Consider the following 23,190-nt stretch of genomic DNA (forward strand, 5'->3'; position numbering starts at 1 on the left):
GCATCTTTGAACCCACATCCCAAAAACCTCCTCAGTAGCTGTAACCCTTTGAGATGAGAAAAGAAGTCCAGGAAAGCGAGAAAAAGGATGTGGGGAGGAAAGGGCCCTCGTTCGGAAGAGCTTAAAAAAAAAAAGAACCCCGCAGTTGGCACGAGCCGTGTGGGTCGGCAGGCTGCTTTTTAAAAGACTTGTTTTAATTGCATTCGGACTTTATTTGGGGGTGGAGAAGATTTGAGGATGCCAACCCCCCCCCCCATTAAGTCGACTTTCCCAGTCCTGCTCTATTCTCGGGAACAAACCATCCGAAATATTAACACCCATCCTTTCCTAAACACTGTATTTCAGTCATCATTACGCAAAAGGTCTTAAGCAGGCGATAACGAAGAGGTGGAGCAAATGGCATATTATCCACCTGATGGGCTTTTGCATTAAAGCAGGGCGGGGGGGGCCCTCCTTGAAAGATTCCTGAAAATTTCATGGTACGAGTTTGTATTTCCGCATCGGGCCACATTCCTTCCCTAATGCAAACCATTTGCACAAATGTTCCCCATCCTCTCCGCATCCGTAAGCTAATCTTCGCACGAGGCCCGGCAATAAATCCACTGTATATATATATTTGTTGTTAGTCGGGAAGTCAAAATCGTGTCCGACCCATCGCGACTCCATGGACAACGTTCCTTCAGGCCTTCCTGTCCTCTACCATCCTCTGGAGTCCATTTAAACTCACGCGGACTGCTTCAGTGACTCCATCCAGCCACCTCGTTCTCTGCCGTCCCCTTCTTCTTTTGCCCTCCATCTTCCCCAGCATCAGGCTCTTCTCCAGGGAGTCCTTCCTTCTCATTAGGTGGCCAAAGTATTTGAGTTTCCTCTTCAGGATCTGGCCTTCTAAAGAGCAGTCGGGGTTGATCTCCTCTAGGACCGACCGGTTGGATCGCCTTGCAGTCCAAGGGACTCGCAGGAGTCTTCTCCGGCACCAGAGGCCTCAATTCTTTGGCGCTCACTCAGCCTTCCTTTGTTGTTGTTGTTAGTTGCGAGGTCGTGTCCGACCCATCACGACCCCGTGGACAACGTTCCTCCAGGCCTTCCTGTCCTCTACCATCCTCTGGAGTCCATTTAATCTCACGCCGACTGCTTCAGTGACTCCATCCAGCCACCTCCTTCTCTGTTGTCCCCTTCTTCTTTCACCTTCAATTGTTCCCAGCATCAGGCTCTTCTCCAGGGAGTCCTTCCTAATATATTAAAATATCAACCAATGGCTACTTGTGATCATGTTCCGTTTCTTTGCACCATCTTGAAGCGAATGAGAACAAACTTCTTCCCCATCTTTTAAGAGGCTCCGTTTGCCTTCTGAATAGGGGAAGGGAGCTGTTTAATTTCATCCAGCCGGCATTGGCGCTTAATTATTCCAATATGGGGCTGGCCCAGGCCCAGTTTTGTACGGCGCGGAGAATACGCAGTGGATCCACGATCGCCACGTGACGAGTGTTTAATTCGAGCCAGGGAACGAATTAAAGGCTGTTTCCGAAACGGCATCTTAAGGCTTGGAGAACCGAGTAACGTTCAGCCTTGACGTGAGCTTGTATGAAAGGAAGGTTGTGGGGGAATTAGAGCATCTTTTTGCAATGGAGCGAAGCAGCCAAACAGAATTAGGGCCCTAGTACCAGAGAAGAAGGAAGCCAAGTTGTAGAAAATCCCTGCAAATGACAAAAAAAACCGAGACAGTAATGTTTGCACAAGGCTGGCTCCTCCTTTACACCGAGCGAGCCTCACGACGGCCTGAGAGAGGGACGAATAGCCTTTGCATTGCCTGGAAGTGGTCAGTTTTGCTGGCCCTTGGCGGTTTCGTCAGAGGAACGCCAAGTTCTACGGTAGAATTTGGGGGGGAAGCGATGCTCTTCCCCTTCATGGCTGGCTAGCAATGCCGGCTGGGGAATTCTGGGAGTGGAAGTCAAAGCTGCCACGTTTCGGAAAGGCGGATACTAAAAGCTTCAAGGATTCTCTTGCAAGATTGCTCTGGGTTGGAGAGCCATCTAGTTTTGACCCTTGCCAGCAAATCGTTCAGTGTTAAGAGGGAAGGGGATGAGGAAAAGGGACCTTAAGAGAGCATATCATTGGGCCTCCTGTCCGGGTCTAGTAGCTGGCACAGATCAGGGCCCTTATGTCGGGGAAGCATCAGTGGACTCTACTGGCCCATCAAAACATTGAACTAATCGGAAGGGAGGAGATGGAGGAAGGAGGAGGAAAAAGGAGGAAGAAGAGGAAGGAGGAGGAGGAGTCCTTACAAGATCATCTCCTTCCTCCTCCTGCCCAGGTTCAGTAGCTGGCACAGATCGGCCACCTTATGCAGGCGGACATGGGGGGGCATTGAGCATAAGTGGGAGGAAGGGAAGAAGAAGGGACCTTAAGAGACCATCTCCTCTGTCCTCCTGCCCAGGTTCAGTAGCTGGCACAGATCGGCCACCTTATGTGGGTGGGCTGGTGGAGGGCATTGATCATAAAAGGGAGGAGGGGAAGAGGAAGGGACCTTAAGAGACCATCTCTTAAGGAAAAAGGAGGAAGAAGAGGAAGGAGGAGGAGGAGTCCTTACAAGATCATCTCCTTCCTCCTCCTGCCCAGGTTCAGTAGCTGGCACAGATTGGCCACCTTATGCAGGCGGACAGGGGGGGGCATTGAGCATAAGTGGGAGGAAGGGAAGAAGAAGGGACCTTAAGAGACCATCTCCGTCCTCCTGCCCAGGTTCAGTAGCTGGCACAGATTGGCCACCTTATGCAGGCGGGCGTGAAGGGGAGGCATTGAGCATAAGTGGGAGGAGGGGAAGAAGAAGAAGGGACCTTAAGAGACCATCTCCATCCTCCTGCCCAGGTTTAGTAGCTGGCACAGATCAGCCACCTTATACGGGCGGGCATAGAGGGGCATTGAGCATAAGAGGGACCTTAAGAGACCATCTCCTCCGTCCTCTTGCCCAGGTTCAGTAGCTGGCACAGATTGGCCACTTTATGCAGGCGGACATGGGGGGGCATTGAGCATAAGAGGGAGGAGGGGAAGAAGAGGAAGAAGGGACCTTAAGAGACCATCTCCTCCGTCCTCCTGCCCAGGTCCAGCAAGGCATTCGGGCACCCGTGCCAAGAGAGGACCAAAGCGGGGAGCCCAGGCGGGGCAGACGATCGGGGGGCGCCCGGAGCCCTCCCTGCCCGCCTGCCTCCTTCCCTGCCGCCGCTGGGCTGAGCCAGGCTGGCTGCTGCTCCTCCTCCTCCTGCCGCTTCCCGGGCGGTGCCAGGCGGCGGGGGCGGCGCGTCGGCCGAGGCGGAGCAGGCGAGGCTCCGGGCGAACAAAGAGCGCCGGCCGGCCGGGGCGGAGGGGCGCTCGGGCCATGCGGGGCGGCGGCCGGAGCGCAGCCGGGCGCATGGCCGGAGCAGCAGCCGGAGGAAGCGCAGAGAGCAGCAACGGCGGCGGCGGCGGGCGGGCTTCGTGAAGCGGCGCTGCCAGCTGCGGGCGAAGGGGCGCCGCTCTGCCCAGCCGGGAGGGGATGGCGGCGGCGGCGGCGGCGGCGGGGGTGAGCTACTCGCCGCCCTGGTGGGTCAGCCTGCTGCATCGCCTGCCGCACTTCAGCCTGAGCTGGGAGGCCGCACCCGACGAGTTCCGGCCTGAGGACACCCAATACCAGCAGGTCAGCCCGGCGGGGTCGCGACTCCCCTCCCCAGACCCATCCTCCCCAGCTCACCTGGACACCCATCCTCCCCAGCTGCGCGGGAGACCCATCCTCCCCAGCTGCGCGGGAGACCCATCCTCCCCAGTTGACCTGGACACCCATCCTCCCCAGCTGCGCGGGAGACCCATCCTCCCCAGTTGATCTGGACACCCATCCTCCCCAGCTGCGCGGGAGACCCATCCTCCCCAGTTGAGCCGAAGACCCATCCTCCCCAGCTGGCCTGGACACCCATCCTCCCCAGCTGACCGAGAGACCCATCCTCCCCAGTTGAACGGGAGACCCATCCTCCCCAGATGACCTGGACACCCATCATCCCCAGCTGACCGAGAGACCCATCCTCCCCAGCTGATCTGGACACCCATCATCCCCAGCTGACCGAGAGACCCATCATCCCCAGCTGACCGAGGGACCCATCCTCCCCAGTTGAGCGGGAGACCCATCCTCCCCAACTGATTTGGACGCCCATCCTCCCCAGCTGACCGAGAGACCCATCCTCCCCAGCCAGCCTCCTTTGCAACTGCCAGCTCAGCCGGATGCCTTTCGGCTCCCTCTTCCCCCCCCCCCTTTTGGTCCGTGGCTGGGAGCGATGAGGGCTTTCGGGGAAGTGGGGAGGGGGTCTTCCTTCTTTGGGGGGGGGAGGGCGAAGCCTTCGCCGTCTTGCGTGGTTCGAGCTGCCCGGTGTTACGTGCGGAGCCCCGTTTCTCCCTCCCCCCCCCGCCTTTCCTTTCCCTCCCCCAAACTTTTCTCCCGGCCCCCGCGGATCTTTCCCAAGCTGCTTTTGGTGAGGAGGGGGCCCCGAGAAGCAGCTCGGTCGGGGGGAGGGCTTCCCCCCCCCACAAGCCTTTCTTGATCTGCGGCTTTCCCTTTCATCTCTGCCCGGGAGGCCCCCCTCCCCCTCCCAAGTGCTGCTTTAACCTCGATTCCTGGCTAGTCTTTCCCTAGAAAGGGGGGATGGGGGAGGAAACTGGAGGGCTTTCTAAATTCCGAAAGCCACCCCTCCCCCTCCCCCCTTCTAGAAATAGCGGCTGATGATGACCCCTCCCCAATGCTGGTTTGTTGCATCCTGGTTTTTTCCCCCCCTCCTTTGCCTCCCTCCCCCAGTTCCAAGGTTGAATTGGATCTTCGCCAATCCCTGTGTGTGAATTCCCCCCCCCCTTAGGTCTGCTTCCCGAGAAGAACCTTCTTCCTGTAGCGTTCCCAAGACCCCCGAGGCCTTCAAGAGAGAGGAAGGGGGGGGGGGTTGCCTGGCCTGAGGAGGGGGAGCTGGTGGGGGGGGAGAGTTTCTGAGAGCTGCCATTGTTAAGTCTGCCCGGAGGGAACCTGAGGTTCTGTTGTTGTTTTGGAGAGATAAACAGACGGTCAGATAAAGATAGATAGAGAGATCGGGAGGGAGGGAGGGAGGAAGGAAGGAAATATAGATAGAAAGAGGGGAGAGAGAGAGAAAAGGAAGAAATAAAGAGAAAGAAGGAAGAGGGAGAAAGAGAAGGAAGGAAATATAGATAGAAAGAGGGAGAGAGAAAGGAAAGAAAGAAAGAAAGGGAAAGAAGGAAGAGGGAGAAAGAGAGAAGGAAGAAAATATAGATAGAAAGAGGGAGAAAGAAAGGAAAGAAAGAAAGGGAAAGAAGGAAGAGGGAGAAAGAGAAGGAACTATAGATAGAAAGAGGGAGAGAGAAAGAAAAGAGAGAAAGAAAGAAAGGGAAAGAAGGAAGAGGGAGAAAGAGAGAAGGAAGAAAATATAGATAGAAAGAGGGAGAAAGAAAGGAAAGAAAGAAAGGGAAAGAAGGAAGAGGGAGAAAGAGAAGGAAGGAAATATAGATAGAAAGAGGGAGAGAGAGAAAGAAAAGGAAGAAAGAAAGGGAAAGAAGAGGGAGAAAGGGAAGGAAGGAAATATAGATAGAAAGAGGGAGAGAGAAAGAAAAGAAAGAAAGGGAAAGAAGGAAGAGGGAGAAAGAGAAGGAAGGAGCTATAGATAGAGGGAGAAAGAAAAAAGGAGGGAAGAGAAAGAAGGAAGGGAGAAAGAGAAGGAAGGAAATACAGAGAAAGAAAGGGAGGGAGGGAGGGAAAAAGGGAAGGAAGGGAGAGAAAGAAATAGAGGAAGGAAACAGAGATGGAAAGAGGAAGGAAGAAAGGAAATAGATAGAAATAGAGGAAGGAGAGAGAGTTCCTGCTTGGTGAATCCTATTCCGGGCCTCCCTTTCCGCCTTGCTTCCTCTCCCCAGGCCTCTTTGGCTGCCTCCCCAGCAGAATCTGCAGCAAGTGGCCGGTGTGGGGACACGTGCACTGAGTTGGGGGTGCAAATGACGTCATGATGGACGTCTGAGGCCGGCAGGCAAATCAGCCAAGGGGGCAGCAGCAGCGACACCACCACCACCACCACCATCATCATCGCTGCATATACCTGCCGGCCTCCCCCTCTCCCCTCCCCCAGCCAGGCTCCCCCCCCCACACACACACACCAATGGAGAAGCGGCTGGAGGGGCTTCAGCTCTGCCTGGCCTCCTAAAAGCCAGCCGGGATCTCAAATGGAGTTGCCAAACACCCCCCCCCCCTCCTGATGCTGGAATTTGGTGCCCTAAAAATGGCCGGAAGGATCCATTCTCCCCACATTCTCCCAGAAGCAATGCAGAGTTTGGAGGTTTAAAAAAAGGCAGGAGAGGGTGGGAAGGGGGGGGGGCTTCCCTTTGTGCTTCGCCTCTTCCTTGGCTCCCGCTTCATTCATGATGGGGAACCGTTTTTATTTCATTTATTAGAGTCCAGTATCCCCCACGATCTCTTTCATCCTTCCGATTTGCTTTCCTCAATCGTCTGCTTGGTTCAGTGCAGAGGGGTAGAAATCCCCCCCCCTTGTCTCCCTCAAATGAAAGGCCCCAAAAAGGGGAGGCAGCTGTAGGGTAGATGTCCTACAACACCCCCCCTTCCCCCTTTGGGAATAAAACACCTTTCCTTTCTAAGGCTGCCACTTCTGGCTTCTTATCGTCTTTATTTTAATCATGTTGGTGGGCTTCTGGATGAACGGCGTTGGCTTAAAGCCCCCCCCCCACTCCCCACCATGTTGTTTCGAAAATTCCCTTTCTAGGTTTCCCTCTCTTAATGAAGGTTTGTCTGTTTTTACAGCTTTGGCAAACATATCTGTAGAGGCTTTGAAGGACTTGCAAAGCATCTGTAAATCATGAAGGTTAAGAGTTATTGCTTGCCGATGTGAAGGGCTAAATAAATTACATCATCCTGTTCCTCCTGCAGCCGGAGTCACTTCCTTCTTTCTCTGACTGCAAATGCAAACTCTGATTTCTAGTCACTTTTCCCTTCCTTCCTCCCTCCCTCCCTCTTCTTCCTTCCTTCCTTCCCTCCTCGCTCCTTCCTTCCCTGCCTGCGTTCCTTCCTTCCTCCCTTTCTCCCTCCCTATTCTTTTTCTTCCCTCCTTCCCCCCTTTCTCCCTCCCTCTTCTTTTTCCTCCCTCCGTTCTTCCTCCCTTCCCTCTTTTCTCCCTTTCTCCCTCCCTTCCCTCCTTTCTCCCTCCCTCTTCTCTTTTTCCTTCCTTCCTTCCCTCCTTCCTCCCTTTCTCCCACCCTATTCTTTTTCCTTCCTTCCTCCCTTTCTCCCTCCCTATTCTTTTTCTTCCCTCCTTCCCCCTTTCTCCCTCCCTCTTCTTTTTCCTCCCTCCGTTCTTCCTTCCTTTCTCCCTCCCTTCCCTCCTTTCTCCCTTCCTCTTCTCTTTTTCCTTCCTTCCTTCCCTCCTTCCTCCCTTTCTCCCACCCTATTGTTTTTCCTTCCTTCCTCCCTCCCTCCCTGCCTGCCTGCCTTCCTTCCTTCTTCCTTCCTTCCTCCCTTTCTCCCTCCCTATTCTTTTTCCTCCTCCTTCCCTTTCTCCCACCCTATTCTTTTTCCTCCCTCCCTCCCTCCCTGCCTGCCTTCTTCTTTCCTTCCTTCCCTCCTTCCTCCCTTCCTCCCTCCCTCCCTCTTCTCTTTTTCCTCCCTCCCTCCCTCCCTTCCTTCCTTCCTTCCTTCCCTCCCTTCTCCCTCCCTCCCTTCCTTCTTCCTTCCTTCCCTCCTTCCTCCCTCCCTCCCTCCCTTCCTTCCTTCCTTCCTTTCTCCCTCCCTATTTTTTCCCCCTTCCTCCCTCTCTCCCTCCCATGTTCAGCAATGATATACTAGTTCTTGACTTATGACCATAAACCCCCTCGGGGTAATTGCATGCCTTTTGCTATGTTGTATTTGGGTCTCTTTGTCCCAGTTGTGTGTCCTGCCACGCTCGGAGCACGAGACAATAGACAGCCCCTTTTAGCCAAGAGGTCACTGAGAATGCGGGCAAACCCTCTCTGAATAGGAGAGTTAATCATAACCACTTTCTCTTTTATTAACCCACCCTTGTGACTACACGCCGGAGAGGTTAAAGTACACACGGGCTGCCGTCTGTATGTGTCAGCACAGGAGACCTGGTTTCTTTATCTTCGGGGGTAGCAATAGAGGAGAATATTTGTAACTCAGGGTTGAAATGAGGGGTCCTTGGTTGGTGCTCTCTGAGCTTGGTTGTTTTCTTGCAGACTTTGCACGACCCATCTAGGTAACATCATCAGTGCTAGAAGGGAGTGGGGTTTGCAGGGAGGAGGAGGAGGAGGAGGACTCTGTAATCCTTGGTGTTCTCCGAGCTTGGTTGTTTTCTTGCAGACTTTGCACGACCCAACTAGGGAACATCATCAGTGCTAGAAGGGAGTGGGGTTTGCAAGGAGGAAGAGGAGGAGGACTGTGTAAGCCTTGGTGTTCTCCGAGCTTGGTTGTTTTCTTGCAGACTTTGCACGACCCATCTAGGTAACACCATCAGTGCTAGAAGGGAGTGGGGTTTGCAGGGAGGAGGAGGAGGAGGAGGAGGAAGAGGAAGAGGAGGAGGAAGAGGAGGAGGAGGACTGTGTGGTCCTTGGTGGTCTCTGAGCTTGGTTCTTTTCTTGCAGACCTTGCATGACCCACCCGGGTGACAACATCAGTGCTAGAAGAGAGAGGAGTTTGCTCTCTGCTTACATATACAAGCCCATTCTAGCATTGATAAGGTTACTTAAATGGGTCTGCAAGAAAACCACCAAGCTCAGAGACCACCAAGAACCTCTCTTAGGGTAAGTTAGGATACTCCTGAGTTTGGACGTATTGTCAGGACTCTTTGGTAGAAATGTGGGATGCAAAGGAAAGAAAATCAACCAGGATGTTATTTTGCAAAAGCTCAGGATGGCCTGTTTTTTTTTTTGTTTTGTTTTTTTGTTTTTTGCCTTGAAATCTTTGCTTCCCTCTTGAGTTTCTTTTCCTAGTCCTGGGTATGGAAACTTCAAGGCATAAAAATTCCCGCCAAGCCGTGGATTTCCCCCCCCCCTTCAGTTGAGAGACCCCAGGAACGGATCTGCAGAATTATTCTTCTTTATTTCTTGGCACGATTCGCCTATTCCTGCTTCTGGAATTTTCATCGGTGATCTTTCCCGCTGAATTTGCTGGTCCCGTAAAAGTTGGAATTAGATCTGGAGTAAGAAACCTGTTCCAGCTGTATCTGTTTTTATCATTGTGCCGGCTTGAGTGGAAACTCTCTAGATTATAAATGTGAATTATTTTCAGGTTTATTTCCTCGCAGGTCCTTGGTTGCAAACGATCCTGGGAATTGCAGTTGAGTTCCAGGGATTTTACGGAATCTTTTCAGCACCCTTGACAGTTCCTGAGAACCACTGACGGTAGCGGGAGAGGTTCAAAATATTGGCCAGATCTCGAGTAGAAACGTTAAGGAAAAATGACTTTAAAACTGTCCCTGGAGAATCAGTGTTAGATTATTAAGGGAAAGCCATTATGAACCTGGACATTTTATATATATATATATCAAATTTATATTTAGCTGATAAAGAAATAAAGGGAGACTAGTATAGATCTATTTCAAGCTTTTTAGCTTTCATCAGCTAGCCATACCCTTACTCGGATTCGAACTTGGGCTTCGTGCATGTTAGGCAGTTGAATTAACCTTCTGAGCCACAAGTTCTCCCCACATGTTGGGGTAGATCAGGTGTCTCGACAGAAAAACACTTAATCTTTCCCCTGGCTCAAGCTGATGAAGGGAGGAGAACTTGTGGCTTAGAAGGTTAATTCAACTGCCTAACATGCAGGAAGCCCAAGTTCGAATCCGAGTAAGGGTATGGCTAGCTGATGAAAGCTAAAAAGCTTGAAATAAATCTATACTAGTCTCCCTTTATTTCTTCGTTTACATGACTTAAACTATCAAATGACCTCCATCTTGCTTATCCTCCTACAATGTTGAAATTGCTTTTTAGACTTGAGTTAACAAGTTTTGCAATTTCATTTTGAGATGATCCATTTCTTTTCTGTCAACTCTTCCAACCTCCCTGCCCCCCACCCCCCTCTTTAAGGGAACGGGAGAATTCAACTTTCCTATGTTTTTTTCCCCCAACCTCCATTTTCCAGGGAAAGGCTTTTTATCAATCTGCTACTGTCAACAGTTCGAATGTGGTGGTAGCTGATAAGAAGGGTTCCAACTTTTTGGGGGGAAACGTGAACAAAGCACGGTGGAATGCATAATCTGGAATTTCTCTTGCGCCATTTTTTTTTACTTTAATATTATATATTTGGGCAATGTTTGTGTTCAGGTTTGTGTTTGCTTTGGAATTCGCATCCCTCACTTGACTTAGTGACCGTTTGAAGTTACAACAGCATTGAAAAAGTGACTGATGGCTGTTTTTCATACTTACGACCGTTATGCCATCTCCGTGGTCATGTGATCAAAATTCAGAGGCATGTACTTAAAGACGGTTGCCACTATTCCGGAGTCGCTTGATCCCCTTTTGCGGCCTTTTGACAAGCAAGGTCAACGGGGAAGCCAGATTCACTTAGCAACCACGTTGCTAATTTAACAGCTGCGGTGATTCGCTTAATAATAGTGGAAGGAAAGTTCGTTCAATGAGGCAAAATTCCAGGGGTGAAATACTCCCGGTTCGGATCGGATCTCCCGATCCGGTAGCGATGGCGGCGGGTGGTTCGGAGAACCGGTAGCAAAAATCCCTGCCCCCCCCCTGCTAGTTTTGTGGCCGCTCAAAAAATAGGCACGGGAAGGGTTTTGTGGCTCCCGGTGTTTTCTTTTCTGTGGGAAACGGGTCCAAATGGCTCTTTAAGGTTGCAGACCCCTAGACTAGAAGACTTCCCAGATCCCTTCCAACTCTGTTACTCTATTCTATTGCATTCCATTCCATTCCATTCCATTCCATGGTTGAAAGGCTGGCCAGTTTCTTGATAAGACTGCTCATCTTGGTTAGGAACCTCGGTTAGTTAAGCGACGGCGCACCCTTGATTCACATCCTGTTGTGGGAGCTTCCGTCTCGGCATAAAACTACGCTGAATCAGCGGGTTTCCGTTAAAAAACAGAAAAAGAGAGCAAGGGGAAATATTTAAGACAAAAGCTCCGTTGCACAAGAATACATGCTGGCTATAATTAAAATTACAGACACAGAAAGCATGAGGGATTCCATTGGATGATATCTTGCTTGTTAGCCATTTTATCACAATTGCTCACAAAATGAGCCTGGTTGTAGGGAACCTGCTACTGAATCTATTTCATTAAAAAGAAAAAAAAAAGGCCCAATATTTCGAGTTTTGAACATGAATAGGGAAGATGACTGTGCTTACCTGTGATGCCCTCTTATGGGACAGGTGGTTAGTCTGATGAACGAAGCGTCGTTTATGGCAATAGCACCATGTTTCTGGAGTGCACGCAGTCTGCTAGAGCCCCGTAGGGTTTAAGTAGCTTTGCAACTATGGAGAGAAGCTAAAGGGGTAGAACGAAGGTGCAGCCAATGGGCAAATAATTCCGAGCTAAGTACCAATAGAAGGAAGAGACTATTCGTAGCTCATGGTTGAACTGTGGGCTCCTTGATGCTCTCTGAGTTTGGTGGTTTTTCTTGCAGACATCTCATGACCCAGCTAAGTAACATCATCAGTGTTAGAAGGGAGTGGGGTTTGTGGAGAGGAGGAGGAGGAGGACTGTGGGATCCTTGGTACTCCCTGAGTTTGTTTTCTTGCAGATATTTCATGACCCAACTAGGTAACATCATCAGTGCCAGAAGTGAGAGGGGATGCGAGGAGGAGGAGGAGAACTGAAGAGTCCTTGGTGCTCTCCAAGTTTTGTTTTTTGTTTTTCTTGCAGACATTTTATGACCCAACTAGGTAACATCATCCGTGGTAGAAGTGAGTGGAATTTTCTCTCTGAGCAAACTTCTGGCACTGATGACTTTACCTAATTTTTTTTGTTTTTTTTAATTTGATTTATATGCCGCCCTTCTCCGGAGACTCAGGGCGGCTTCCAATGCGTTAAGCAATAGCCTTCATCCTTTTGTATATTTATACAAAGTCAGCTTATTGCCCCCACAAACTGGGTCCTCATTTCACCTACCTTAGAAAGGATGGAAGGCTGAGTCAACCTTGAGCCTGGTGGGATTCGAACTTACAGTAATTGCAGACAGCTGGTGTTAATCACAATGCTATCAGTCTGCTGAGCCACCAGGACCTAATTGGGTCGTGAAACATCTGCAAGCAAACAGCCGAGCTCTGAGAGCACCAAGGGCCCCACAATCCTCCTCCTCCTCCTCTCTGCAAACCCCACTCCCTTCTAGCACTGATGATGTTCCCTAGTTGGGTCATGAAACGTCTGCGAGAAAACAAGCAAGCTTTTCGTATGTATTTCATGCATTCATAATTATGTTTATAGTTATATCTGTTATCTAATACAGGGGTCTCCAACCTTGGCAACTTGAAGCCTTGGTGGACTTCAACTCCCAGAATTCCCTAGCCCGAGTTGAAGTCCGCCAAGGCTTCAAGTTGCCAAGGTTGGAGACCCCTGATCTAATAAATGCTTGACGAAAACAAACAACAAATAAATAAATAAAAGCTCAGAGACCACCAAGGACCCCAAAATTAGGTACTGCGTGTTTTTCTAAAAAGGGGGGGGGTCAGTGGGACTTCACCAGGAATTGGTGTTAGATCTTCTGCAGGCAGGGCTTTTCCAATCCAGGCCCACTCCGTAGGGCAGTCGCCCCAAACTTTTCTCTCCGTAGATAGGTAAGACTTCCGTTCTCAACCCAATGGATTGCTCCGATCGATTTGCAGCTCTGACAGGCACCCAAATGTTTCTATAAGACTTGCGTTTGCTTACTTTGGACTGGCTTGAGGAGTGTCTTCGTATCTCCAAGCCAACAAACAGCTAGTGCAATGTACATTTGTCAGATCCCTGGGTGAACTTTGCATTGTGTGCACTTCTTCTACTGGCAATGCAGTGTGTCTGTGTGTCCGTGTCCTTTTCACATGACCTTTTCCAGATGGGTCACCTTGGAAGGAACAGTTTTCTCAAAGCTGCTTTTGAATAGTTCGGTGGACGTTGCTATCTTCCGTCTCTGACTTCTCACCAAAAAACGTTCTCACCAACACGAGTTGGTGGGTTGAAGGCAAAATCTGGCCTTGTGTCAGAAGGAATAAAAAAAAAAACCAAAACCTTATCCGAGCCATGAAATCTGCAATACAAGCCGTCTTGAGACTGGTTTTTTTTTTTTAAAAAAAAAGTTTCTTGGTAGCTCCAGTGTTTGGGGGGGGGGGAGAGAAGAAGGAACAGTTGTAAAATGGGCTTGGAGTGAGGTAGGAATATTTCTGACCAAGGACTATCTAGGATAGGATAGGATAGGATAGGATAGGATAGGATAGGATAGGATAGGATAGGATAATAGGATAATAGGATAATAGGATAATAGGATAATAGGATAATAGGATAGGATAGAGGATAGGATAGGATAGTATCAGACGGGACGGGACGGGACGGGACGGGACGGGACGGGAGAACAGAATAGAAGAATAATAGAATAATAGAATAGGATAGGATAGGATGGAATGGGATGGGACAGAATAATAGAATAGAATAATAATAGAATAATAGAATAGGATGGGATGGGATGGGATAGAAGAATAGAATAGAATAATAATAGAATAATAGAATAGGATGGGATGGGACAGAATAATAGAATAGAATAATAATAGAATAATAGAATAGGATGGGATGGGATGGGATTTTAATTTAATTTCCAATTTATATATACCGCCCTTCTCCCTGAGGACTCAGGGCGGTGTACAGCCAAGATAAAAAACATAGGATACAAATATTAAAACATTTAAAAATATATATAAATTTTGGCCCGAAAGTTAAGAATCACAGACTAATTAAAAGAATTTAAAAATTTTAAAATTTTAAAAATTTCTTCTTAGGCCAACCCGGCTTGTTGAAAAAGATGGGTTTTCAGGGAACGACGGAAGGCATTGAGGTCCTGGATTCTTCTTATCTCCGGGGGCAACTGATTCCAGAGGGTAGGAGCCCCCACAGAGAAGGCCCTCCCCCTGGGGGCCACCAGCCTACATTGTTTGGCTGATGGCACCCTGAGGAGGCCCTCTCTGTGGGAGCGCACGGGTCGGTGGGAGGTCGTCGGTAGCAGCAGGCGGTCTCGGAGATAACTAGGCCCTATGCCATGGAGCGCTTTAAAGGTGATAACCAACACCTTGAAGCGCACCCGGAAGACCACCGGGAGCCAGTGCAGCTCGCGCAGGAGCGGTGTTACATGGGAGCGCCATGTTGCTCCCATCACTACCCGCGCTGCTGCATTCTGGACCAGCTGGAGCCTCCGGGTGCTCTTCAAGGGGAGCCCCATGTAGAGACCGTTGCAGTAGTCAAGGCGAGAGGTGACGAGGGCGTGAGTGACTGTGCACAAGGAATCCCGATCAAGAAAGGGCCGCAACTGGCGAATCAGGCGAACCTGATAAAAGGTCCCCCTGGTAACAGCCGTCAGATGTTCCTCCAAAGACAGCTGCCTATCCAGGAGGACTCCCAGATTGCGAGCCCTTTCAGTGGGGGCCAAAGACTCGCCCCCAATAGTCAGTGATGGAGTCAACTGACTATATCGGGATGCCGGGAGCCACAGCCACTCAGTCTTGGAAGGGTTGAGCCTGAGCCTGTTCCTCCCCATCCAGATCCGCACAGCCTCCAGGCACTGGGACATCACTTCAAGGGCATCGTTGGGGTGGCCTGGGGTGGAAATGTACAGCTGGGTGTCATCAGCGTACTGGTGGTATCTCACCCCAAAGCCACGGATGATCTCGCCCAGCGGCTTCACATAAATGTTGAACAGAAGGGGCGAGAGGACCGATCCCTGCGGCACTCCACAAATGAGAGGCCTCGAGGTCGACCTCTGCCCCCCTGCCAACACAAACTGCGACCGGTCGGAGAGAAAGGAGGAGAACCACCGCAACACGGTGCCTCCCACCCCCAACTCTTCCAGCCGGTGCAGCATGATACCATGGTCGATGGTATCAAAAGCCGCTGAGAGATCTAATAGGACCAGAACAGAGGAGTAACCCCTGTCCCGAGCCCTCCAGAGATCATCCGCCAACGCGACCAATGCCGTTTCCGTGCTGTGCCCAGACCTGAAACCCGACTGGAACGGATCTAGATAGGATGTTTCCTCCAGGAATTGTGGAAACTGTTGCGCGACCACACTCTCAACAACCTTCGCAATGAAGCGAAGGTTGGAGACAGGACGATAGTTAGCCAATATTGCTGGGTCCAGGGACGGCTTCTTGAGGAGAGGCCTCACCACCGCCTCTTTCAGGGCAGCGGGGAAGTGACCCTCACTCAACGAAGCATTAATGACGCCCTGGAGCCAGCCTCGTGTAACCTCCCGGGAAGCCAGTACCAACCAGGAGGGACACGGGTCCAGTAAACATGTGGCCGCACTAAGTCTCCCCAAAATCCTGTCCACATCATCAGGAGTCACAGCATCAAACTCCTCCCAGATAACATTCTCAAGACTGTTCCTCGTCACCCTGCCCTGATCTACCCAGTCAGAGTCCAAATCCCCCCGGATCTGAGCGATTTTGTCATACAGGTATTGTCCGAAATCCTCCGCCCTGCCTTCTAAGGGATCCTCCCGCACTCCCAGATGGAGCAGGGCGCGGGTCACCCTAAACAGGGCGGCCGGACGATTCCCTGATGACGCAATAGAGGCGGAAAAGTAGTTAGACTTTGCCGTCTTTATCGCCACTAGGTAGGTCTTAATATGCGACCTTACCAGTGTTCGATCAGATTCAGCGAGACTGGCCCTCCAACCGCTCTCCAGGCGTCTTTTCCGGCGCTTCATTTCCCTCAGCTCCTCAGTAAACCAAGGAGCCGCCCGGGATCGGCATCGGGTCAGAGGCCGCAAAGGCACAACTCGGTCCAAGGCCCCACCAGCCGCCCGATCCCAGGCGGCTACCAGGTCCTCGGCCGAGTCATGTGCTAGATCCTCAGGAAATGGCCCAAGCTCCGTCTGGAACCTATCAGGATCCATCAGGCGCCTGGGGCGGATCCATCTAATTGGGTCCGCCTCCCTGCGGCGAGGGGTCGCGGTTCGAAGATCTAGGCGAAGGAGTGAGTGGTCAGTCCATGACAAGGGTTCCATGTCTATATCCCCTATAACAAGACCACTCAACCACTGGCCAGAGACAAAAATCAAATCCAGAGTGTGACCTCCCCTGTGAGTAGGGCCGTGAACTAACTGGGTCAGGTCCATGGCCGTCATGGAAGCCATGAACTCCCGAGCCACCTCAGATGTTTCACCGACGGATGGCAAGTTGAAATCACCCATGACTAAAAGCCTGGGTGTATCTACTGCCACCGTGGCTATCACGTCGAGTAGCTCAGGTAGGGCTGTTGCCACGCGGCAGGGAGCCAGGTACGTAAGCAACAAGCCCATCTGAACCCCACGGCCCCACCTCACAAGGAGGGACTCACATCCGGCTATCTGAGGCACAGTGGTCTCCCTCGGATCCAGATCCTCGTTAATAATAACCGCCACCCCCCCGCCCCTCCCCTGGGCCCTCGGCTGATGGAATGCTCTGAAGCCTGGTGGGCACATTTCAACCAGAGGGACGCCACCCTCCGGGCCCAACCAGGTCTCCGTAATACCCGCCAGGTCCGCTCCTCCCTCTTGTATAAGATCGTGAATGAGGGGGGCCTTATTAACCACGGACCTGGCATTGCATAACATCAGCCGAAGGCCCAGATCCTGAGTGTCTAAGCCACCTAGTCTCCGAGAGGAGCCATGGGGACCGGGGCAAGCAATTGCTCTCAAACAGCGAGTGCGAGCCCCCAACACATGATATGGTCCTCTGCTCCCGCCATATCTGCCCCTCCCATCTACCGTGCAGATGGTACAGACCTCATAGGTATCGTCCCCCATCTCTTTCCCAGTCCCTCGACCAACACCTCCCAAATCGTTACCCTGTGCCGGGCTCGGCTCTGACCCTGGTGGATTTCCCCCCCCATCCCCCAGAGTCTTCTTCCCAATTTCTCTAGAAAGATCATTACAAACCCCCCTCCCAGAACCCCTTAAAATCTTTAAAAAATTCCCTAAAAAACCCCATAAATTCTTCCTTGCTCCATGCCATGGGATGGGATGGGATGGGATAGAAGAATAGAATAGAATAATAGAATAGAATAAAATAAAATAATAATAGAATAGAATAGAAAATAGAATAGAATAGAGAAGAGAAGAGAAAAGAAATGAATAAAAGAAGAGAGGGGAGGGGAGAAGAGAAGAGAAGAGAAGAGTTGAAAAGGGACCTTGGAGGTCTTCTAGTCCAACCCCCTGCCTAGGCAGGAAACCCTACACCACTTCAGACAAACGGTTATCCAACCTCTTCTTAAAAACTTCCAGTGTTGGAGCATTCCCAACTTCTGGTGGACCCATATCTGACTCTCGAGCAGCTCTTTGGATCCAACCTTTATAGCAAGAGATATTTTTAGAGCCAGTAATACCAATTATTGTGTCATGGAGCTGAAGGCAAAAGGCCGCAAAAGAGTTGTGAGTCTTTCCAACTCCAATGAAGGACTTGTAATTACATAGTAGAGTCAATTGTTGCTAGCAATAAACGGCGTTATTCTTTCTAATAGCTCCTGGCTTTTATTTCTAGAGCAATTTAGAAGGCCTGAAGAAACAATATATATATATATGATGTAATCTCATTTGTCTTGTTTTCGGTGCCCTATGTGATATAGGCGAACAAATGCGTATTTCAAGAAAGGGGGAGCCAATTCCCGCGTTCTCTGGTTACTCTTCACATTGAATTTCTTTTGGCCTGTGGAATGTGGACAGGAAAGCGATATTCTCAGCAGGAAGTTGAATTTTCCAAGCATCTGTTTTTACTGTTTCTCTCCGTTGAACCAGGGGGGAATTTACACATTTTTTAAAATATATATATATATATATATATTAAAATTAAAAATAGCTTTCCAGAAATCAGATCTCATTTTTATTACGGCTGATAACATCTGTTGCTTTTTTTGCACAGTGGAATGGTATTAAAAGAAATTTCTGGAAAATTCCACCTTTTCGCTGGGAGTTCAATACCTTCGAATTGTCGTGTTTTGCACCGATAGTCGGTGTTAATTTTGGATAAACAGCACTCTTAACTGTGGTTTCTCTCCTGATGTGGGCCTGGGTGGCCACGCAATCACGGCTAACCAGAGTTAAAGTTGACTACACTAGGGATAGTCCTCGGCTTACGACCACAATTGAGCCCAAAATGTTTTGTCGCTAAGGAAGACCTTTGTTAAATGACATTTTGCTCCATTTTATGACCTTTTTTTAACCGCAGTTGTTAAGTGAACCATGCGGTCGTTAAGCGAATTCAGCTGGCAAACATGTATCCCCAGGATGTTGCAACCATCCAAAAAGCCAAACATGCCAGTTGCCAAAAGCCTGAATTTTGATCATGTGATGTGGGGATATTGCAACGGTCGTAAGTGCGAGGACTGCTGATAAATCACTTTTTTCAGTGCTACCGAAACTTCAAACGGTCGCTAAACAATTCGTTGCAAGTTGAGAACTACCTGTGTGTGTGTTGTGACCTAGGCTTCTTGAGTCATTGCAATACAAAATTAGTCCCAAGCAAACCTATTTTATTGTAACAGCTGAGAATTGCGTTCATTCCCAGCTAAGTCTCAATTAGTTGCAAAACAAATCCTTCAGAAAAAGTCCTTCAGGGTTATCACAAACCTTTATCTTCTTTGACACCCTGCCAAAGGCCTTACTTGGCAAAGCCCCACGAAGTTCAGAAACAAGAGATGCTGATTGGAAAACAGATTTAGCAACGTTGCTTTCCTACAAAGAGCCCAAGAGCCTTTGCTGCTCTTTTAAGCCTTATGGGAGGGGCCAATCATCTCCAGGCCTTACTCCCGAGTCGTCCCTTTTGCTTTAACTGTTCTTGCCTTCTGGCAGCTCTGCGCATGCGTGCACTAGGAACAGGCTCCTCCTGTTCCTTTGCTTCTCTGCTATCCGCCTCTATCCGTAGACGTATCTATACGTATCTGCTATCCGTAATTATCAGCTGTTATAATAAAACAAGTTTTGTTTGGGACCAGTTGTGTCTTGTAATGACTAAGTGAGCCTGGGTCACAACAGTTGGAAGGGACCTTGGAGGTCATCTAGTCCAACCCCCTGCTCACTCAGGAGACCTATACTAGGGATTTGAACCGCCGAACTGCCGACCTTTCTGATCGACAAGCTCAGCGTCTTAGCCACTGAGCCATCAGGGACTGAGTCTTTCCGTGAACGGTATCCTTTTATACTTGCCATACAGGACAGCCGATAGCGGTGGATCCAGTAAATTATTTGGGACGAAAAGGATTGTAATTCCATTTGGGATCCCATTTTCTTGAAGCTGTTTTTATGGAGGGACTTCTTTCTTACGTGCCTCAAAACGAGAAATCTGGAACCCTCTCGGTAGCTTTTGCTTCGAAAATCATGGAACGGTGGCGAATTTCAGCCCAGACAATTTAAGGAAACACTAATTTGCAGAAACGGAAGTTTTCGCGTGCAAAATTTTAAAAAAAAAAGTTTGCTGGACAAAAGTACCTTTGTTTTCTATTAGGTTTCCCCCCCCCCTCCCCTCTTCGTAGTCTTCCTTCCTTCCAAGAAACTCCACATTGCCTTTTTCGATTGTTCACAACACGTTGTTCGGCTCGTCTCCGATTTTTGAAAAAAATTGTACCTTGTTCTTTGTGGTGGCCGGATAATCTTAAAACAGCAGAAATCCAAGAAATGGAAAATCGAAAAATGCTTGAGAAAATAGCTGTAAGAGAACTTAACATTTTGCAGGAAAAGATCCTAAGGATTTAATTCTGATCTTCCGTTAAATCTTCCCAGTGATCTGACTGGCAAAGATCTCTCCTTGGGAAATCAATCTGCATTTGAGTAAAAGACCACCAAATTGGACAGTCTGAAAGATGGATGCTTTATTTTCATTGATATATTTATTTATTCAATTTCTATGTTATATCTTTAAATCTAGCCAAGATTAGTAGTTATTGAACACATGTAGAGGGCTGGCATCTATTTTAAAGTTACTGTTCCCCCAAAATGTTGTTGACATCCATTGAACTAGTCTTCGACTTACAACCACAATTGAGCCCCAAAATTTCCGTTGCTAAATGAGACAGTTGTTAAGTGAGTTTTGTCCCGTTCTACCATCTTTCTTGCCACAATTGTTAAGTGAACCACTACAGTATCCTGGTTAAGTGAATCTGGTTTCCCCATTGACTTTGTTTGTCAGAAGGTCACTAAAGGGAAGCACACTGCAACCGTCATAAGTATGAGTCGGTCGCTGAGTATCCCAAATTTTGCTCGGTTGGAAGTGCGAAAAACGGCCACAAGTGCCTTTTTATCAGTGCCATCATAACTTGGAGCAGTCACTAAATAGATCTTGTTGTAAATCTGTATCGTGTTGCCATTGGCTTGTGGTTTTGCTTCTTGCAAGCCTGTTAAACAAGATCCTTGGATACACGGCCTGTTGTGTAAATAAAAGATAAAATAAAATAAAATAAAAGAGGGACACCCTGGATTTCCCAGTGTGGCTCACCATTGGTGTATTTGGGCTCCCAACCGATCCACATCTGGCAGGACAGAGGTGGCCATCTGCGATGCAGATGGAGCCCCGTCATCCGCAGTCTTGGAGGCTTCCAAGTTTATTTTTAAGCTGCCTAATCATCGGAGGAAAAAATAAATATTGTGCAGAGCCTCGAACGCGGATGAATCACATGATGATAAAAGTCCTCCAGACACTGCCTGAGTGAAAAAAACCGAACACACTAAAAAAAAAGAGAGAAAAGAATAGCCAACTAGAAGAATCCATGAACTTTCTACAACTTAAGAAGAAGGTTTTGTAGAGAAAGCTCATTTCCATTTGTGGGGAGGGGCATTATACAGGTAGTCTTCGACTTATATACATAATACATATATACATAATAATAATTTTATTGTCATTGTACATGTATACACAGTATGCCCATACAACGAAATTCACTTAACACCCAAAGACCAGGTCCAACACACATAACAATCCCCAAACACACCCCCACCCACCACAATTCCCCACCCCTAAACCACCCAAACATCCACACGACAGATCAAGTAATGCTGTCCAACAGCTCACGGATGGTGGCCCTTTAGTTCATGGTTGAGTACAATTATAGCTCTGGGATAAAAACTATTCAGAAAACGTGCGGTCCGAGTTTTAATTGTTCTGTCTCTTCTGCCAGAAGACAACAGTCCAAAAAGATTGTAAGCAGGATTGGGAAGAGTCTCTGAGAATGTTATGCAACTTTCTCAAACAGCGAGATTCGAAGATGTCGTCCAGGGCTGGTAGCTGGAGTCCGATGATATTCTGGGCAGTTTTAATGATTCTCTGTAGAACTTTTTTTGTCCGCTACAGAGCTGCTCCCATACCATGCAAGAATGCCGTATGTCAGGACACTCTCAATGGTGCTGCGATAATAGGACAGAAGGAGATGCTGAGATAGATTTAGGAAGTACAGCCTCTTCTGTGCCTTCTTCGCAAGCATGTTAATGTTCATAGTCCATGAGAGGTCCTCCGAGATATAAATACGTACAATGACAATAAAGTTATTATTATCTTGTATTCATTAAAAATGAAACTCAGTTGTTATTATTATTATTATTATTATTATTTAAAATAGAACCATCATAAATAAATAAATTTGCAATAACTCGGCGAAGTAGCCTCAGTGTCTTTAGCGGAGAATTCCTGATTTCTGAGGCCTGTGAAGTTGTGGACGAACAAAAGAACAATTGAGGGTTATGCGCAGTTGTGGAGCGTCCCTAGAAGGACAGGCGAGGAAATAAAAAGCTATTCACCAGATTTTTGCTGTCACAGTGGAATTCATGGTGAATGTGGACGGGGGGAAGGAGAAAAGAAATGTGGACTGTTTCACTGAGCCGATATGAAAACGGAACAAGAGGCCTTTTTCAGGATTTAATAAATGGATTTGTGCGGAATATGAAAGCAAGCTTCTGAACAATTTCCATATTCAGGGTTTGTTTTTTTTCTTCTCTCTATTTCTGTTCTGCATCATACTTGTATTTTTGTATCTGCTTCTCTTCTCTCTCCTTTCTTGTTTTGTGAGCCTTTTTGCCCTGGTCATTAAGCGAGTCTCTGCAGTTCCTGCAGAGTCCCTGAGTCCCTGCAGTCATTAAGCAAATCACAAGGCAGTTCAACGAATCCGGCCTCCTTCCTTGACTTTGCTTGTCGGAAGCTGGCGGGAAATTGCATGAGCCTGCAACCGTCGTAAATACATATTTTGGTTGCCAAATGCCCAAATTTTAAAATGCCATGATTCTGGAGTAGCTATGACGGTTGTAAGTACGAGGATTGCTCCTAAATCACTTTTTTTTAAGCGCTGTTGTAACGTCAAACGGTCGCTAAACAAGCGTTTGTAAGTCGAGGGCTATTGCAATTTTGCATTTTGGTTTCGAGGGCCGTATTTGAAAAAAAACCAGAGCATTTTTTTCATCCAAACCTAAACGTAATTTATAATAATGTGGAATAATATGAAAACCCACAGATGGGAGTTTTCCCACCCTGAATCTGAAACACAGAAAGCATTCTTTGTGGTTTAAAAATTCACTTTTTGGGGTGTATCAATTTTTTTATTATTATTATATTGAAATATAAAATACAAAGGAAAATAAAAAGTAATGGAAAACTAGGGGGAAGGAAAAAGGGAAGAAGAGAAAATGTGGGGTGGAAAGGAATAAAAAAAAAAAGACATTGACTTTTAACACTCTTTGGCCCAGTAGAAGATAATAACATTACAACCTCAACTTTTTACTTTTATGCAATAGTATATATACTAGCCATTTCTATAACAACAAACCTATCTAATCCACAGAAACAAAATTTCATTTTTTCCTCACATCAAAAGCACAAAGTCCCAAAGCGATTTCCAAATAGAAACAAAGTTAAATATATTGCCCTCTTTGGAGAAAAGAATCAATTTCACAATCTCTGCTTTTCCTTGCTGTGGGAAATAATATATAGTTCTGTTTGCTGATTAATCTTTATTAGACTGTCACAATTTATAT

At 48.3% G+C, this 23,190-nt stretch overlaps 1 protein-coding gene across 2 annotated transcripts in view; it reads left to right on the plus strand.

Moving 5' to 3' along the window:
• The first annotated feature begins 3,282 nt into the window (after positions 1–3,282).
• Positions 3,283–23,190, plus strand: part of TTYH3 (tweety family member 3) — a 60,987-nt gene continuing 41,079 nt past the window's right edge. Inside the window, exon 1 of one of the 2 annotated variants that reach the window (XM_060684044.2) lies at positions 3,283–3,667. In XM_060684044.2, the coding sequence (XP_060540027.2) occupies positions 3,527–3,667 (141 nt within the window). In that variant the 5' untranslated portion in view covers positions 3,283–3,526. The remainder of the gene's footprint in view (positions 3,668–23,190) is intronic. The other variant, XM_060684043.2, reaches the window with a different exon arrangement.

This window comes from Pantherophis guttatus, chromosome 14, assembly GCF_059756535.1.
Source record: "Pantherophis guttatus breed Tessera chromosome 14, ASM5975653v1, whole genome shotgun sequence".
NCBI lineage: Eukaryota > Metazoa > Chordata > Lepidosauria > Squamata > Colubridae > Pantherophis > Pantherophis guttatus.